Here is a 20,638-nt window from a genome sequence, read left to right as displayed (position 1 = left end):
ACCGGATTGGTCGTCGCCCGGGTCAACAAGGACCGCGCCAGGTGCTGGAGTCCCTGGACATCTGGTGGCAAGTGGGCAACAGGACTCAGGAGCTTCAGTTGAGCAACCAGGGCTGGAGACTGCAAGGTTACTGGAAGAAACGTCGCTTAACCGAAAAAAATATACGAAAAATGCCAACAAGGAAATAATGATCTGCTATTACAAGTCTAGTCCAACTAGAAGAGGTTATTTAAAAAGAATGTACCAAATTCAGAAAGAGAAGCATCCAGATACAGAAATAACAGAACAAAGGCTAGCAGACCAGAGAAGATTCATAATCAGAAATAAAGTATTCACAGGAGTTGAGCTGGAAGAACTGCAAAGAGCAACACAGGCTCAAGATATGGAAGAAGAATGACCACCAACTGAAGCAGTTGCTCAGGCGCAGGTGGAGTAGGTGTTGGAAATCGAGGATGCCACTGTTGCTGAACTGTTTCAGAATCAAAACCAGGCAATCTCCCCTTTGCCTTCACCTCAAAAACACAAATGCCATTTAACAGAAAAGCAACAAGAACTAAAGCAAAAAATAACTCAGCACATGAACCAAACAACCACCAGGGTTCGACTTCCAGTGCTAAAAACAGTTGCCAAAAACAACTTGCTCAGGCATTAAAAGATGTCAATGCTGCACTTGCAGAAATAACAACCAAGAATTTGCAAGAAACAAACCAACTAATGTACAGTGCAGCAATAATAACAACACAAGAGCTCGGATATAAGATCAATGGACCTGTAAAAAAAGAAAGTAGTACATCACCTAAATGGAAGATTAGATTAGAAAATAAAATCTCCAGGCTTAGATCAGATGCTAGTAAATTGAAAGATATGAAAGACAAGAAGCTGAAGAATGAAAACATCAAACACTATCTGATCCAAAAATACCATCTAGATTCAAGGAAAATGAGAGAAGTCCTGGAAATAATAAAGAAGCAAATAACAGCAGTGTCAAAGAAGATTAGCAGATACGAAGCCAGAATTACACAACGCAGGAAGAATCTCCAATTCCAGTCGAATCAGAGACGTTTCTAACAGAGCATAGAAGGAGAAACTGCACAAAAAATAGAAACACCAAATAAAGAAGAAACAGTGCAATTCTGGGGGAAATTATGGGACAATCCAATAGATTATAATAAAAAAGCCGGCTGGGTGAAAGAGGTCGAAAAATGTAGCCAACAAATGCAAGATCTAATAATAAAACCAGAATTAATAAGTGAAAGAGCAAAGAAAATTAAAAATTCGACTGTAACAGGTGATGATGAACTGCATGGCTTTTGGCTTAAACACCTAACAAGCCTCCATAAACAACTATCAAAACAGTTCAATCACATTTTGCAAGGAGGTGATATTGAACAATGGCTAACAACTGGGAAAAGTCATCTCATAATGAAAGACCAAGCAAAAGGTGCACTTCCAAGTAATTATAGACCAATAACCTGCCTGCCAACCATGTTCAAATTATTAACTGGAATAATAGCAGATGAAGTCATGCAACACTTATTAACTAACAAACAGCTTCCAGTTGAACAGAAAGGAAATTGCCCAAACACCAGAGGCACAAAAGACCAGCTGCTGATTGACAAAATGATTTTAGAAAATGGCAAGAGAAGAAAAACAAATCTAAGTGTTGCATGGATTGACTACAAGAAAACCTTTGATTCATTGCCTCACACATGGATACTAAAATGTTTAGAAACAACTGGTGTCAGCAAAAACATTCAGATATTTATTTTAAAAAGCAATGAGCATGTGGAATACACAGTTAATCAATGGCGAGGCACTTGGACAGGTTAGCATTAGAAGAGGCATTTTCCAAGGGGACTCACTATCCCCTCTGTTGTTTGTAATCGCCATGACCCCACTTTCACAAGTACTAAACAAAACAGGCCTTGGATACCAAACATCTAAAACATCCAGTAAAATAAACCATCTGCTGTACATGGACGATCTGAAGTTATATGGAAAGTCCCAGTCAGAAATTGAATCACTGCTAAACACTGTCCATATATTCAGTAGCAATACAGCACTAGTGTTTGGACTAGACAAGTGTGCTGCATTAATAACGAACAGAGGAAAAATAACAATAACAGAAGGAATAGAACTGCCCAATGGAAACAACATCAAGAACTTGGAAGAGAAAGAACATCACAGATACTTGGGCATTCTCCAGGCTGATAACATCGCACACACTGAAGTGAAAAGAAAAATGGGAAGTGAATACATCAGGAGAGTTAGAAAAATCCTCAAGTCCAAACTCAATGGCGGGAACACCATACAAGCCATAAACACCTGGGCTATACCTGTTATCAGATACACTGCAGGAATAATAGACTGGACCCAGGCAGAGCTAGAGACGCTAGATCGTAAGACCCGGAAAATCATGACTATCAATCATGCTCTGCACCCCCGCAGTGATGTCGATAGGCTATACCTCCCTCGCAGCTCAGGTGGAAGAGGATTGCTGCAAGTCCATCAAACAGTAGAGGAGGAGAAAAGAGGCCTTGAAGAATATATCAAGGACAGCGAAGAAGATGCACTTCAAATGGTCAATAATGAGAAACTATTCAACACCAATGAAAGAAAGCAGGCCTACAAGAAAGAACAAGTCAAGAACCGAGCAGAAAAATGGAAAAATAAGCCCCTGCATGGTCAATATTTGCACAATATAAGTGGAAAACCAGACATCATCAAGACCTGGCAATAGCTTAAGAATGGCAATTTGAAGAAAGAAACAGAGGATTTAATACTGGCTGCACAAGAACAGGCACTAAGAACAAATGTAATAAGAGCAAAAGTTGAAAAATCCACCTTTGTAAAGAAGCAGATGAAAATCCACCTTTGTAAAGAAGCAGATGAAACAGTGGACCACCTAATCAGCTGCTGTAAAAGGATCACACAGACTGACTACAAACAAAGGCATCACAAGGTAGCAGGGATGATACACTGGAACATCTGCAAAAAATACAAGCTGCCTGTAGCCAAAAATTGGTGGGACCATAAAACTGAAAAAGTTGTAGAAAATGAAGATGCAAAAAAATTATGGGACTTCCAACTACAAACAGACAAACATCTGCCGCACAATACACCAGATATAACTCTAGTCAAGAAGAAAGAAAGACAAGTTAAAATAATCGACATAGCAATACCAGGGGATAGCAGAATAGAAGAAAAAGAAATCGAAAAAATCATAAAATACAAAGATCTACAAATTGAAATTGAAAGGCTGTGGCAGAAAAAGACCAAAGTAATCCCAGTGGTAATTGGCGCCCTGGGTGCAGTTCCAAAAGACCTTGAAGAGCACCTCAACACCATAGGGGCCACAGAAATCACTATCGGCCAATTACAAAAAGCAACTTTACTGGGAACAGCCTATATTGTGCGACGATATCTATAACAGCAGCAACAACATTGAGAATAAAATTCAGCCATCCCAGGTCCTTGGGAAGGACTTGATGTCTGGATAAAACAAACCAGTCAATAACATCTGTCTGACTGTGTTAATTAATAAATAATAATAATAATAATAATGGTGGTGATGATGATGTTAGGGGAACGGTAGCCCAAGTCCAAATTGCCTTTCCATTGCCCAGAAGCCTTGCTTCTGCAACTTGCACCACTAAGGCTTCTCCGAAGTGGGACAGTATGGGTTTTACACTTGCATTTCTGGAATGCTCAGACCCCTCAGTCACCTCCATAACCCTAGTCTGTTTACCACCTTCCACCCAGAGGACAACTACAATCTTGTCATCAACACACTCCAGCTTCTCAGAGAACTTAGAACCACAATCAATATGCCTATCCTCTCTCTTTCTCTCTATCCACCACCTCTTCCCCCCACCACACACACACACACCTCTCTCCCTTGCCATCTTTGCTAATATTCTCTCTCAATTGCATTAGTTAACAAACTAAATGCTTTGCTTAAGATCGAGCATCTTTTAGTTAGCTACTTCTGCCTCGGTCCCCAAGAGGATGCCCAAAACCCCTTTAATAATCTTCTTTAATTGTTAATCTTTAATAAATGGGACCCAGATCCTCAGTGAGATCTGTCTTGACTCTGTTGCTCCCTTTTGGATATTCTAATCCTGACATCACCTTTATCCATGGCCAGTTTTCTGGCTACCTTATAGTACAGTGCTGTGTGCAGGACTCAAATTAGAATTTGAGCTAATATCCCCCACATGGGTCAAAAGCATAGTCACAGAGTGTGGCAACACTACAAGCACTTAAGATACAAGCCACTACAGATATAGAGCTATAGAGACAGATACATGCTACGGAAAAATACCAAAAGAGGCAACTTAACACAGGTTTGTATTATAATTCATTAATTATACATATTCATGCAAATATATTATGCTCCATCTTGCAAATGTTTCTACAGTGCCATATTCTAAATGCTTTATAATGAATTATTATGTTTCAAAATGCTTCAGTAATTTACTTACCAACAGTATCACATGGTTCATCTTTATGTACACAGAAATCTTTCCTAAAATTGGACAGAAAAAGACAAGCACTTATTAAAACCTTGATGTTAGATTACTAATTGTGTGACCCACTTACCCATATTTTAATTAAAAGACTTGTATTTCAGGAATGAACTGTGAAAGAAATCATGAAATTAACAGCACTTTAAAAAATCTACTTAGGTTAGCAAAGTAACAACAATTCACTTTTTAGTTAAATTGCATGTGAGGTCATATTATTCATGGTTGATTATTTTCCCTGATCACCAGAAGTTCACTGCTTTGCCAGTTTCTTCATTCTGTACTGAAACTAACTTGTAAGTAAACTGAAAGCATATCCATCCGCTATTTACCTTCACCTCTGTCTTCCTTGCATCCTTTTATTGCCCCCCCCCCCCCGTGCCCTGCACTGAATATTAGATTGTAAGCTTCCTGGAACAGATATTCTTGTTATTCTGCAAAATGATATGTATAATTATCATGCTACATAAATAAATTTAATAAATCAATGTGTGTGTGCGTGTATTTAAGAATATTTCTTGCAACAAAGAGAAAATAATATCTAACCATTTTAGTTATTTCTTGGATACTGAATGAATGTTCATTCAGAGGAGAGCTGGTCTTGTGGTAGCAAGCAGGATCCACCCTGGTTGCATATGAATGGGAGACCTGATGTGTGAGCACTTAGGGGATGGAGCCACTCTGGGAAGAGCAGAATGCTCCAAGTTCCCTCCCTGACATCTCCAAGATAGGGCTGAGAGAGACTGGAGAAGCCACTGCCAGTTTGTGTAGTCAATACTGAGCTAGATGGACCTATGGTCTGACTCAGTATATGGCAGCTTCCTATGTTCCTAACACTTTTAGGTATGGTAAAATGGACTGAAATGAGATGTAACATGAACATGAAAGTTTGAATCCATCATAGATTTCAATTACTTCTATGCTACATCTTAAGGTGTATACCCAGGTGATATATTTATTGCCAGTTTTTATGCTCCACTACAGATGAAAGTTACATGTATCCCATTCACAAAACATTAAAGCTCCATTCAGGCATATGAAATCTGATCACAGTCATGGTTATGGTGTCAAAAGCAAAGTCCAGCCCCAGCACTGTCACTCACCCCTCCAGCTGACAGACTCATGGTGCAGGGCCAGGCACTGTTTGTGTGAAGAGGGAAGTGTTGGAACCATGCTGGCTGATGTTTCTGTGACTGGCAAGTGACAGCACCAGGGTGAGACTTCCTATCTGCTTTTGTCACCGTGACTGTGAGCGTGGCCAGATTTCAAATGTCTAAATGGGGCTTAGGTCCTGATCAAAAGTTATTAAATCCATAGATGCTGTACCTAGTTACAGCATCCATGGAAGTTCTCTATTATTTAATATTTACTACAGACATACCCAATTGCAACAGTATTTGTCTTATACATGCCAAAATAAAGCAATTGTAGTGTTAAGGTAGATGCAAAGATAACAGTAATTTTGAATTTAAGCAGGGCCAGCCCTCCTATGAGGTGCCCTGAGGTGGTTGTCTCAGGCAGCAGATTATCAGAACATGGAGAAGGTAATGGCCACCTGTCACCTCCACAAATAACTATGCTCCTCACCCTCCCTCACCAATGCTCTGAATTTGGACAGAGTGAAAGAGGGGAAACGTTCTAATCCATCACTCTCCCCAGTTGCCTCTTCTGCTCTGTGAGAGGGGGAAGTAGACTAGTAGAGGAAAGGGGAATGGTTAGCTAAAACATCTCCCCATTACTCTTCTCACTTCCACTTTCTCCTTCCTCCATCCCTTCTTTTCAAATTCAGCACCAGAAGAGAAGTGGCTTTTAACATTTACTGGTGTACTGCTGGGTAAGGGGATGGGGGACATGCACCATGCAATAAAGAGGAAGAAACTTGGCAATGTGTGCTGCTGGGTAAGGGGGGAGCACTTGATGCCTACCTCAGATGTCCAAATATCTTAGGTCACTCCTTACAGATCCAGTGTATACCTTGTGTACTAGTCTCAAGAAGGCCTAATGATACCAGGAATGCACCTGCATTACTTTCACTAGCATGTATTAAAATAATGAAAATAGCATTGATGTATGTTAAGATATGATAACTTAATTAGTGATACTATCACCATATTATCTGCAGGCTAAGATGCTTTGGTTTGCTTGATTTCTGCCTTGGTTGAATAAACTTCCAAAATTTAAATTATGAGAGTTTGGGGAGACAGGATTTTTAAGTCTTGGCAACAGCAATATGCACTTGCATCCTGTTTTGTATTTAAACAAATATAATACGTTCCCTAACTTCCAAGAAAGAATGAGGGCTGTATTCTTTGGAGAATAAGCTGCCCAATAAAAGTTTATAATACACTAGGTACTTCTATAAATGATTTGTTATTTGTTAACTCACTTTTATACAGAGCAGTTGTATGACAATTATCATGTAGTTTCTGAATGTTGAGCTTGTATTGCATTATAAACTTTCCCCCAAAACATTTTAAGCCATTTTGACATTTGCAATTAATTGGCACCTCAGTCATAAGGATGCTATGGTCGTCATGTAGCATCTGCAAGTTGGGCTTGTTTTGCATTATCGCTGAAACTACTTTCCCCAAAAATATTTTAAGCTGATTTATTACTTGCAATTAAATTGGCACCATAGCCAACACTCAGTGGACCAACAGTACAAAATGCTATGGAAAGGCTGGAAGCATACTCAAAAGTACATTTAGATTTCAACTTATGAAAAAACCATATATAAATATGTGCAAGAGAATATCTCACACAATGGCATATTCATACACAATATAAACTACATTTCCATTATTTTATATTCTTTCTCCCCATGAACTTGGAGCACTTTCACAGTAGAGACATTTATTGCTTGTTAGGCATTACTTTTCTGCAATTAACTGGAAGCAGAGTTAAAATGGAAGGTCTACACTGCATATAATACATTGACTTCTATATTAGCTAGCAATGCCCTTTCCTCTGGCCAAGATCTTCCTATAATATCTACTAATAAGTAAATTCCAGTCAGCAAAATTCCCTGGCAACTTCAAATAACTGATCACAGGTTCAGTCCATGTTGTTGCTTCCTGGTGATCCTAGCTGGTGGATTACAGAGCAATTGGCCCTTGTATAGCCTTTTGGTGAATTGCCCCATGTCAGTTTCTTTTCACGTTACAGAGGATGGATCTTTAATTACTGATTTCCATATATATATGGAAATTATACATAATTTTATACATCATTTTGTATATAAAATATAAAATGATGCATCTCCCAGACCACTGGTGGTATACATGGTATAAACATTTGGCATCACTGGCCAACCGTCTCCACTTTCTTGTGCCGACCATCTTTTTTTACACTAAGATCATTGACACATCAATTTCTCCCTTGAAGGATAGGAGAAATCCATAGATTTAATAAGGTTACTCAAAAGGGAAACATTTTATCCAGGGCAGAATAGGCATCCAAGACAAATGAGGCCTCTATCCCATGGTTTGAATACTTCCAACTGCAGCATTTGCGTAGTAATCATTCTTTAATGGGTTAAGTATTTCAAACTTCCACACCATTTCATATCCTTGTGCTGCATAAGACATTCTACTTTAAAGTTGAAGGTCTCACAAGTTTGTAAGATCCTAGGAATTGCAACATAGGAGGGGAAAAAGCCCACCTATACATGAATAGGTGGCATTGTGATTTAGCAATGTGCACGAACCTGTTTGGAGGCCCTTTTATGGGCCTCCAAACAGGTTCGAACACTGGCCAGTTTGAACGTTGGGTGGGGGAGTTTGCACTTACCCCTCCTCCCGCTTTCCCCCCACCGGCACTGGAGTTCTGTAAAATCCCTCGGGGCGGCAGCATACCTCCCTACTGCCCCTTCCCTTCTTCGGACGGAAGTGGTCAGAAGTGCATGCGTGCACATGCTGGATGCTCACTCGTACACGTATATGTCAGACGGTCTCACTCGTGATCGTGATGTCCATGAGCACGTGCCTAGTGCTTCCGGCCACTTCTGGCCGAAGAGGGAAGGGGCAGCAGGGAGGTATGCTGCCACCCTGAGGGATTTTACAGAACTCCAGCACCAGTGGGGGGGAAGCGGGGGAGGTGTAAGTGCACCCTTTCCCGCCCTTAAAGTCCTACCCCCCTCCCCTTCGAGCCACCCCTGCCCAGTTCAGTGAACATCCCTAGTTTGATTTAGGTAGCCTCCTAGATCATCAGACTTACTTACAGCTTTCAGCAGCCCCATAACTGCACTTGGGGGGTGCTAGGGTGGTCCAGAGTGAGTGGTAGTGTAGTGCACATAGGGTGCCAACCACCCCCATGGGTTTCTAACCCATGGGGTACAGGGTTCTGTTGTTTCTGAGGTATTCTGAGTGTGGATTCTATGATAGCAAATTAGAGTGGATTCATGGTGTTTCATTGAAAATCTCATTAGCTATCATAGAATCCACACTCAGAATACCTCAGAAACAACAGAATCCTGTTGGCACCCTATGTGCACTACACTACCACTCGCTCGGGAACACCCCAGCACCCCCCAAGTGCAGTTATGGGGCTGCTGGAAGCTCCATGTATACCCTATGAGGAAAAACCTTAAAGACGCGTAAATTTAACAATTCCCCAAAAATCAGCCCTCTGCCCAAATCCTTTGAAAAAATTCAGGTAGCTTCCTTGACCCTACCTGGCACTACCACCAACCCCACACTTCTCTAGGCCACCCCTCTGCCCTCCGCATGAAGCTATACATTTGCTGACACCTCAATGCTTCTCTATGGGGAAAAACCTTAAAGACGCATAAACTTCAACAATTCCCCAAAAATCAGCCCTCTGCCCAATCACTCTGAAATTGGGGTGGTAGCCTCCACCCATTAGGCACTACCACCCCACCCCACTCTTTTTGCCCAGATCCCACGCTATGCCCCCAAACTGCCCCAAAGACACTAAAACTTCAAAAATTCCCCCCAAATCAGCCCTTTGCCCAATTCCCCTGAGAATTGGTAGCCTCCATCCATTAGACGCTACCACCCCACCCCACTATTTTGCCCCTGGGACCCGAAATTCAAGCTGACATCACATCAGACCTTTTTGCATTCAAATCAATGGAGGCAAAAAGGCAGGAAATTCAAGGAGACATCATCCCGAATCACCCGAATTTTTCGGGCACAAATCAGGGGTGATTCGGCTCGGCCCCAAAAAATATCGGGGGAGATTCGGTTCGGACCCGAATCACCCAAAGTTGCTCGTTTCAGGCACAGATCGATCTGTGCCCGAATTTTTTTGCACATCCCTAATAATGGGACCGAGGGGCCTGTCAGACTGACATGACTGCACAGCCTCACCACTTATCCCTTTGCATAGACAACGATCTGTTTGTTCTAAAGGGCACTGTTGACAGGTGACGGCATATACAGTATCGTTTAGGAGGAAGAGCAAGTGACTGAAACCCTGAGAATATAGCCGATGTTATTTGGTCCTTTGATGGTGTTGCCTGATGTTGCCTAATGCTGGTCTAGTCCTGTGTTTATGTGTCTATCATGTGGCCTGTTAGTTAGAAACTATTGGGGCTGTTTGTAAGCAAGAACAGGCTAGGCTACCAAGTAAGTCCTGTGAGAAGAAAGTGCCGTTGTCTTAGCTAGGAACTACAGGCGACAACCTGCAGTGTTCTTTTGCTTTCCCTCCTGGGCCTGTGTAAGTAATAGATTATTCCTGGGTACCAGTCTGGCCTTGTCAATCTGTCTTTTCATTTCACTGGGTATGCATTGTATTTTAAGAATTCCTGGTGTAAATTCTTTGCCTCAAACCTGAAGGGGGAACAAGTACAGTTGTATTGTAGGGACTGTCAATAGATGATTAATGATGTGGTCTGTTTGGAAGCCAGTATCCTACACATAGTAATATATTCTGATTTCAGTGGGTTGTGTTGTACACCAAACTACAATTCTAATGTTTCTTTGTTCAGGCATCTCTGGCAATAAAGCACTGTGAATGCCACCAACCTTCCTTCAATATTCAGGGTTTGATTTCCATGGTTTCGCTAAATTGTGGCCCACCTGCTTGTATATCAATTTAGCTACTGTGGGGGGTAGTTACATCTATTCACAATTTTCTAGCACCGGATAACTAAATTTTTGCAGCCACTTGCGCCACCTCTTTAAGCCTCCCTGCATGCCAGCTGGGAAGCTGATGGGAAGTGCCATCAGCTGATGGGCAGGGAGACTTAAAGTTTAAATGGTTACTCTCGCCACTGGCACTCAGCCACTAGTGTGGCCTGAGTGCAGAACCTATTTTTTGGATTAGGTTAAGCACCAGTATTGCAGATTCATCATTTGTGCAACTTCCCAGGAACATAACCCCCACAATATAGGAGGACTTGTAATTAATAGAGTTAAACAGAAAGATCATACCCCAATGTTCAGGGACTATATGAAATTCAGATCCTATACAACCATTCAATGGAAAGAAACAAAACCAAATTCTTTCAGATTTGCCGATTAATTCTCATTCACACTCTTGAATTATTGTTCCACACATCACTCTCATGCAAACCATATTGTGTTTAAAGATTCAAAAATTCCAGATCATTGCCAGTTTAGGGAATTCTGAATGCATATATACTTTTAATACAAAATTTCTAGTTCAAATGTACCATCTGAAAGTTGAAGTACAAATGGTACATTATTCACCTCCAACTTACATCTAATAGCCTACCAGGCATTTGTCTACAGGAATGTCATATATGAAGTTTGAAAGCCCCAATAAACACAGCACTCAAGTCTCTTCAGTTATCAGGGCAGGCAGGCATCTTTTATAAGTGATTTACCAAGCACATGGTGAGGATAATAGACCCCTATTCAAGTGGGAAGTACAGTATAACTTTTAAGAGATTTATGACAGATTTCTAAAGCTTAAATGAGGTGACTAATGGCAGAAAAGAATCTGAGGCAAGAATGGGCAACTATTAGTCTGTCATTTCCATAAATTATACTTTACTTGTAAACTTTTAAACCTATTAAATAGAGCACTAGAAGAGGTCCTTGGGGCAATGCAAAGTCTAAATATGCAGCTACTCAAGATAAAGCCTACTATTATACAGGAATCTCTTCAAAGCAGCAAATAAAAACAGGCAGTTAGTTATGTAAAGTGGGGCCCATGGAAAATAACATAGAAATTCAGTGGAGAAAAACTGTGCAGGAAAACTCTCCCAGCTAATTTCAGTGGGAAAGTCTTTACAAAACCAAAGCATATTATTTAAATTAAACTCTTATTTTCATAATTATATTTTTATTAATTTCCATTCCTGACGCAAGTTTACAACCACCACCATTATAATACCAACCTTATTTTAATTTCATATTTATGGAATATTTTAATTTAAACTGAAATACACCTAATGTTAAATATTCTACCTAATTTATGATCAGTTCAGTTATGAAAAGTATCTTCACTGTAGATTATAAATACAAAATACAATTATAAATTATAATTATAAATACAAACACAAATACAAAATAATCAGTGGTGGACTAAATGGGTGGGGCAGGGAGGCCAGAAAATGACCTGCAGGTGAGATTCATTTCCACTCTTCTTGCCCCGCCCACCTTGCCTGTCTTCGTCTCACCCCACTGTGGTGTTAACTCCAGGCACATGGGCTGGTCATTTCCCCGGTTCTCCAACCCAGCAACTAAGCAGCCCATGCCCTTGAGGTTAACGCTGCAGTAGAGCGAGATGAAGGAGAGTGAGGCAGCTGGGGCAGGGCAAGAAGAGTAGAAATGAGCTGCATCTGATGCTTGTTTTCCTCCACCTCCACTTCACCCATACAGGCTGCCACTGAAAATAATACTTTGAGGGAAACTAGCATGTGATTTATTAGTTTCTACCCTAAATTAAGAAGCAAGCAGCAAGACAAGAGAAAGGTTGCCTAGACCATAAGGTTAAAAGTCTGATGCTCTACCAACTGAGGTATCCAGGTCCCACTAAGAATGCTTAGTGAGAATTTTTGAGGAATTGCACATATGTCCATAGAGATACTACCTCTCACCAAAACAAGACTTCCTACGTGAGCCTGAGCAGGGGTTTAAACCCTGGGCTATCAAGCTACAGTCTCTCACAATTGACCCATCCTGGCGCAAGGTTCTTGGCTGAACCCATCTCTTTCTTGCCCTGCCTACAAGAAGTGTAGTGACATTTCCAGACTTATAATTTCCTGTTTAAAATGTATATAAATTGCATTACACAAAAGCAATACAAATATTGTATCAGCTGACCTTCTTAGTTACATATGGTACACTTATATAAAAAGGGGTGGGTTAGCTCAGGTTCTCAGTATTCCTGCTTCCTAGGAAAAGAGACACCTTTTTAAAGTGACAGGAACTTAGCATCTGCATGAGGTCACTGAGTGAGGCCATCCAACCCTACTGATGGGGTGTGTGAGGTGTCATCAAAACTCTTTCTCCTTTTTTTCTCAGTCAGCTGAAGTGAGGAAATGTTCTGTGAGTAGATGGTTCATCTGACTGGACAAGTCCCACCACCACCCCACCAATTGATCAGGTCTATAGCTTTGGATTACTATTGGATCCAATATTGTTGATCAATGTCCAAGTGCCATCCATAGTTACCCATGCCTTCCATCAACTTTGACTGGTGCACCTGTCCTGGGCACAGATAGTTTGGCCATTTTTGTCCATGCACTGAAAGCCTCAAGATTAGATTAGTCTACTGCAATATGCTCCACATGGGTCTGCCTTGGACAAACACCATAGGAGGACTGCTGACTAGGATCAGTTATACTTAACATTTTCAATCAATTCTTAAATAGCTACTCTGGTTGCTGATCATGTTGCCAGGCACAATTCAAAGTGTTTGCCATATAAGCCCTAAATTGCCTAGCACCCAGGTATTTAAAAGACCACATTCTTGTCCAGACACTTTGGTCCTCCTAAGCAGCTGTGAGTCCCCCACTCCACATCTGATGCAAGGGGATTGGTGACTTGGAAAGGGGACTGGTGACTTGGAAAGTTCACCTGGCACCAACCATTTTGTCTTTTCAGCACCAGACAAAACATTTAAACATATTTTCCCAGACATGTTAGAATGTTATCTAAGCTGGTTTCAATTTCCACTGTTTTATGACTTGCTGCTGTTTTTCTGCTATTGTTCTATTAATTATTCATTCTATTGTACTGATTGTTTTAATTTTCATTGTACACTACACTGGATATTTTTGCTGAAGTGTAATTTAGAAAACTTTAAAAGCACATTTATTTAGTTATCTAATATCTGCATGAAACCACTGGGTGAGATCATCAGGTATCTGGGTTGGTTGTCCTCAATATGTGGAAGGCACACAGCTCTATCTCTCATACCATCTTGGGCTGGGGAGGCTGTGGTGGTTCTGATCCATGACCTAGTTTTCCACTCCCCCAGCACATGCACATGAGCCCTTGAAGTGCAATGATGACAGGAACTGTAAAGTTCACTTCTCAGGTCTCCATCCAGTTTGAACATCTGCTCTGTCAACAAAAACAATGTGTATATCTTGACTGCACAGAGTGCAAATTATTGGACAGGAAAATAGGGAATGTGCAGGGGCCTCTTATTCCCCATATTGGCCTGGTACACTGAAGTGGAGGGCGTGAACTGGGTTCTGTTATACCCTATGGGAGTTCCCCTGTGCACAAATGTTGTGCAGATGGTGGAGTGAATCATAAGATAAGACCAGCCAAACTTAAGCACTTGTGCTTGCACCTCTTGCACTGAAATCAATGATACTTCTAAAATCTTGTTTAGCTGAATCATACCCCATATTGGATTTTCTACTTGTTTATTTGTCACTCCATCATCATTTGAGAACTTACAGATTTGCAGAGCAATAAAAATACCAGCTGTGTTATTTACATAAACAAAACCAATGCCACCATTGCCTCCCCTTTTGTGTGAATTCATGGAGATAAAGTTTTTGCATGGATTAGAATTTTTGGGAGAATTGCCCAAACAGCATGCTTTCCAAATAACATGAACAACATGGATTTCATTAGCTCTGGTTCCAGTTCATATTGTCTGATGATAAGTTTCTTCATCTTGCTAGCAAAGTCTCATAATTTGGATGTCCTTCTCTAGATTAGGATATTGGAAGAATTACTTGCCTATGCTTCGTTCTTAATCTTAATTCTAAAAAATACCTCTAAATAATGTAACAATACATTCAAAACATTGTGATCACAACATATTCATGATTACCTTAATGCATTTTTTAAAGAACATAGCAAGCTGTATGTTAAGGAATTATATTAAAATATAGGTAGAAAGAAGTCCTACAAAACATCTCCTTCAAAGACATTCCTTATACATTTTCATCTTATAAATCTTAGATTATTAAAACACCAGATACTACCATATTTGTACAATGTGCAAATATTAACTGTCTTGTGCCACGATTGCCAGAATATTTACCTTAAAGGAGATTGTTTACATGAATTTTCATTTCCACACAAGAGTGGCTGGTGAGGGCAGCACTGGGGGGGTGGGCAGTGAGAGGCACCTTTAAGGAGTTAATAATCAGGTGCTTACCATCGTATAAGCAGTACTAGCAAGCTGCGGTGCTCTGCCTGCAATCATGCACGGGGCAGTGGCACTCCGCCCAGCATCTGACGGGGTTGCAGTGTGGCCCTGGTCTCTGTGTGTATGTACAGAGGGTGCACAGCTCTATGTACACGCAGAGGCTAAAGTTAAGCCGTGGTCCCACTGGATGCTGGGTGGAGTGCCACTACCCCACACAGGATTGCGGGTAGACTATTACAACTTGCAGGTGCTGTTTACACAATGGCAAGCACCTGCTTATTATATCCTTAAAAGGTGCCTCTTGCCACCCCACTGGTGCTGCCCTCACCAGCCGCTCCTGTTTCCACAGTAGATTATATTTCAGGTCTATAGGGACCAAAAAAACCCTGTACTTTTGCTGCGGCTAAGGTGCAATTGCAAATAACCACTATATATCCTCCGTACTTCACCCCACCTCACGCAATATACACTTGTTTTCATACCATAGCAAGCTCACATGGTAACTGCTGCCAAGCTGAAAAGTGAAAGTTAAACTTCAAAGTGAAGCTCCTCTTTTGATCTATTTATAATATATGTAGAGCGAAATAAACCACACTAATGGAAACTATATTCTCACCTAGAAACAGTAAATTGACTGGTCAGTGAAGAAAGATCAATTGGAAAAAGTGATTCCCCACAGACAAAAATGGTGAGAGGACAGAGATTTAAAATGGACTAGAACAAGCATAATTCTCTCTCTGTTATGCCTTGCACCAAAACCATATGGTAAGGATACTGAAACTCTTCCATTTTACTCCTAAAGATGGCCCTTAATTATTTAGCAACTTCAAAGTTTTTCCACTTTTAAAGCCCATGTAATGTAGTTCACTCTTCAAAAACTGCAAGTGATGAAGACCATGGTTGACCACATTTGATAGTTGTGGTCCACAACAGATTATTCCAATATTCCAGAGTCCACACTGGCTATATATAGCTACTATTCTATCTTGGGTTCTATATTTGTAGGTTTTACACTGACTGGGGCAGCAAGAGGGTATACAGCCACCCCCTACCAGTGGTTTTTAAAGCAGTGCCAGAGGGGGAAGCACGATGAGGGATGTAAGAGTTGTTTGGTCTAGGACCGTAAATAAAACTTGACTTGACTTGAGAGCACTCTCCCCATGCCTTAAAGTCACCACCCCCAGCCTCCTGGGTTTGCACGGAACCAGTTCCATGCACACCCATGCACCTGAATACATAAAGGCTTCCCAAATTCACTGCTATGCCCGACAGCAGTGAAAGGAGATGCCCATTTTGGGGGTGCACATCAGGGTGTTCATTAAGTTTGCATCAGGTTCATTGTCTTTAACAAAAGAGATGAAAATATGCCACTTACCTGGTGATTAATATGGCTGCATCTACTGGTGACACATCTTCACCCCAACTTGTTGACATCTCTAAATGGATGTCATTTTTCTTTCCAAATTCTTCATGTTGCCATTTGCAAAAACTCTCCAACATTTTTTCACCATGATGTCCAATATACATGTCTGCCTGAAAGGTGTAATGCTTCGTTTACTGTACTGTATGTATCCCCACAGCTTTTTAAAACAAAAAAGTTGTTAAAATTATTTCAGCAGAGAAGGCTGTCTATAAAACCATTGAAATATCAGTTTGTATACCATAACCATGGCATCAAAAGCTATTTCCTTAAATCACCATGCACTCATCAAAATGCTGCCTCATCCAGTTTAGTGAAATTCTGTAATTAAATAAAAGTTCTACTTATGTAAACTTTCTATCAATCTATTCAGAGTTTTCATATATTATTTAGATAAAAAGAATCACACTGTTAACAGAGATTTTTGAACTGAAATTCATATTTTGTTATTTAAATAACTACTCACAATATAAAGAAAGGTTTCTCAAATGCCTTCAAAGATTTAGGTGCATCTTAAGTTATCATTAAATTTAAAATGACTTGTTTGGGACTGCATTGTATGTATAGTTATGCAATAACTGTTTGTTTCAGCAAGAGAAAATACTGTTATCTTAGTAACATTACTTTGCTAATCCCCACTGTGGAAAGATGCTCCTGACATTGAAATCCTTGAAGAAACCCACTCACACATAAGAAATAGAATGAAAATAAAGGATGACATTCAGACTAGCACTGTGCTGGTGCAACAGTGCTGACATCCACACTAATGTTGCAAGCAGGGAAAGCAGAGATTTTTCACCAATCTCCCCTCCCCTCTGTACCACGCTATGCCTTCCAAAAATCTGTTCCAAGGAATGTGAGACCTTCAGAGACATACTTTAGGGAGGCAGAGGAGATTTGCAAAAATTGCCCCTCCACCTGTTAGTCTGGATATCAGCACCTTTTCACCAGTGTAGTACAGCTTCAGAACTGAAAGGCAAAACACAATCCATAATAAATGATAACCAAAATTAGTCACAGCGCAAAATTAGTATGCTTTGTCAATACATAATAAATAGTATTGTGCTGAAAGCTCAAAGCTGAACATGGTTGGTGGAAAGGGGAATTTCAGGAAGCCCAAAATCTTTCCTCAGTTTTTCAAAATGACTAGCCTTTGTGTGATCAGTACCACTTGGAGGCTGTCTATAGCTTTCACTGGGTGTTGCTTTGGCACCATTTATTTCAAACTTGTTTTCTCCTTTCTAGGAATAAATGATGTCATCCCATAGCCAATCAGATTTGGCTATGTGACAACACCACTGAGAGCAAACTAAGTAACTAAGCTGAAGTAGTGAGGATTGCCTGGTTTGGAATTAAGAAATGGCACAGAAGCAGTAGCTAACTGGTGCTACAAAGAGGCTCAATCTACTGCAGTTTTGCCATGTCAGGTAGAAGTGCAGCTGTTCTATGGACAAATGTGCCCTTTTGATTCTCCCTCAAAAATTACCAAATGGAAGAGGGCTTCAGAAGCCTTCACACACAAAAGTACTTTTTAAGCTCAGCCCTAATTGTACAGGATTAAATACTGCATTTTCCAGTGAGACATTAATACTATATCTGCATTGCTGTTTATGCTAACATAACTTTACATGGAAAAAGGTAAATGCAGTACTTTCTTACTGGAGTCTCATGAAGTAGAACAAGCTTAGTCACTCGAAGGTTCACTTGAACACCAAGGCTCTTGTGTTGAAATAGATTAAACACCTAAAGACAAGAAGGAAGGAACAAGAAAATAAAATGTTACTATGGGGGAAAATATTAAATCACAGAACAAAGAGAAAGGCATTTAATAACAAGTGCTGGTAATTTTGTGGCCTGATGTAGTGTTCTAAATTTGTTACACAATGTCCCCAATATAGCAGTCTGGTCTAGGCACAGCAATTCCAGCACACAAACAAAGTTTCCATATGTCTGGAACAGCCTAATTTTGTGAACAGCTCTCATCTTCACCTCTATCCCTTTACATTCAAAGGTCAGCTTTCTTTGTTGATATTAGAAGTTCACATGCTCATCAAAGTACACACAGAACTTTATATCAGTGCAAGTGGAACATCCTTGGACTTTTTGTTCTGAACACTCTGGAATACCATAATGTACCAAGTTAATGAAGCTGGGGTGTGGGAACAAGGGGTAGTTATAGTCAACTTATCCCAACCTAGCTTGCAGGAATGCTAATGAGTCCAGAAGCCTGATTCTGCACTGATGATAGCTTTGGAGTCATATCCCACTGCCATTGTGAGAGTTCAAGTTAAGGTTCTGTTCTAGCACTGGAACCTATCTTTTAATCCTAACGGCTCACACAATCAAGCCATACTCTGTGCTTTACTGAATTAAAATTGTTTCCCCCTTTTTGGTGGAAAATTCCAAAGTTTCCTACCATATTTAGAATTGTTAGAATAAATCTTCTAGCTGCATCTGCTCCATGGTATAAAACCATAGCTGGATCAGCAATAACAACAGTCTCCACATTATATTCTTGAGGTAATTTATAGGAATATCTTTTTCCTCGTCCACCTTCTGCTCCTTTTTGACCCTTAGATCTTCTTTTCTCTACAACAAAAATAGATAAAAACATTATATATTCTTGCAATTTTTTTTTTAGAAAAAGGGTGTCAGCAAATACATTCTGAAGACTTTTGTTTGAAACTCTAGTGACTGTCAACATATAACTGAAAGCTTTTTAAAAGAATGATTGCACAATACAATTAAATGTAGTTATTCTTCCTGTTGTAATATACTGATGCAATCTGCATATCAGCTCATTCTAGTCAAAGAAAAGCCATGCTCAGTTGTGCTCAATTGACAACCCACTAGCCTTAGGGAGATGCAAGGAACAATTAAATTAGAGATGCTGTATACTAGAGCAAAATTACGTGGGCATCTATACAGAAAAATAGCAGAGGAGTAACACCATGCTTTTAGTGATTATGGAAAGCTGACCCAGGCCTTCAATTTCAACAAGCACTCTTGCTTTGGTTTATAATATCAATACTGCCTCACTGTTCCCTGGTTTCCAACTCTGGACATTCCACTCTTTAGTAAAGTAAAGGTAAAGTGTGCCGTCGAGTGGGTGTCAACTCCTGGCGACCACAGAGCCCTGTTGTTGTCATTGGTAGAATACAGTGGGTCGTTACCATTGCCTCCTCCTGCACAGTATGAGATGATGCCTTTCAGCATCTTCCTATATTACTGCTGCCCGATATAGGTGTTTCAGCAGGGATTTGAACCTGCAACCTCTGGCCTGCTAGTCAAGTCAGTTTTCCCGCTGTGCCAGTAGGTGGTGAAAGATGGAGTGGGAGACCTTACTTCACATATAGACTGGAACTAACCAACTGATTGGCTAATGTTGGGGCCTTTTTTTGCCTACGTCTCGCTTATTTCAGTAAGGCAGTCCCAGGGGTTAACTAGTCACTTTGCAGATGAGTGCGGGCCAAGGTAGGTTAATTTACATTGGTGTTAGGCTGGAGGGCCTTTATTTATTTTATTTTATTTTATTTTATTTTATTTTATTTATACCTCGCCCAAACTTACATCTCTGGGCGGCTATTATGGTGAATGGGAATACGGAGAAAGGCTTGGTGATCTCACAACTCTCAGGCTGGAGCCACTCCCACTTGGATGCATGCCAGCAAACACCGCTCAGTGCGTCGTGACCTGGGTTGAGGTGGGCTGGTATGCATCTCCTCAACAGGGGTAACCATGTGGTAGAGAAGAGGTTCAGACTAGGTACTGAGCCAAATCAAAGCCCGGTCCTTCACCCTCCTGTGGGCATACCTCCTATGAGATTGATCCACACAGGGGATATCCGCACTTTAGTTAGGATTCCTCATTGCAGGTTCTGTAAATATTCAATAAAGTGGCTCTAGTTTTTTCCAACTACTCATGTTCTGTCATTATCTGGGCCTGGGTTTGCAATGCTTATTTCACCTAATACATGAAAAAGCTACACATCTTTTTCACCATAAATGCATCAGAGCAGCATAGTCTTGGTTGCCTAATGCAACTACTGCTCTCTGAAAAGCATTTCTACAGCATATATGATGCTAAATAAAAAACATGGAAGGCTTTTCCCATGTTAAAGGTTAGAAGTAGGTACACACTGAGA

The 20,638-nt window shown here is 40.5% G+C and overlaps 1 protein-coding gene across 5 annotated transcripts in view; it reads right to left on the bottom strand.

The window, feature by feature from the left end:
* ADAMTS19 (ADAM metallopeptidase with thrombospondin type 1 motif 19) overlaps positions 1-20,638 on the bottom strand; it is a 190,732-nt gene that overhangs the window by 125,007 nt on the left and 45,087 nt on the right. For all 5 annotated transcript variants that reach the window (XM_053302857.1, XM_053302859.1, XM_053302858.1 and 2 more), the window contains 4 exons: positions 18,911-19,083; positions 18,154-18,237; positions 16,450-16,607; positions 4,485-4,528 (listed from right to left, as the gene is read on the bottom strand). In XM_053302857.1, the coding sequence (XP_053158832.1) occupies positions 4,485-4,528; positions 16,450-16,607; positions 18,154-18,237; positions 18,911-19,083 (459 nt within the window). The remainder of the gene's footprint in view (positions 1-4,484; positions 4,529-16,449; positions 16,608-18,153; positions 18,238-18,910; positions 19,084-20,638) is intronic.

The sequence above is a fragment of the Hemicordylus capensis genome, chromosome 2, assembly GCF_027244095.1.
Source record: "Hemicordylus capensis ecotype Gifberg chromosome 2, rHemCap1.1.pri, whole genome shotgun sequence".
NCBI classification, from domain to species: Eukaryota; Metazoa; Chordata; class Lepidosauria; order Squamata; family Cordylidae; genus Hemicordylus; species Hemicordylus capensis.
Note: the sequence above shows the minus strand (reverse complement) of the source record. Positions and strands in the feature narration are given on the sequence as shown.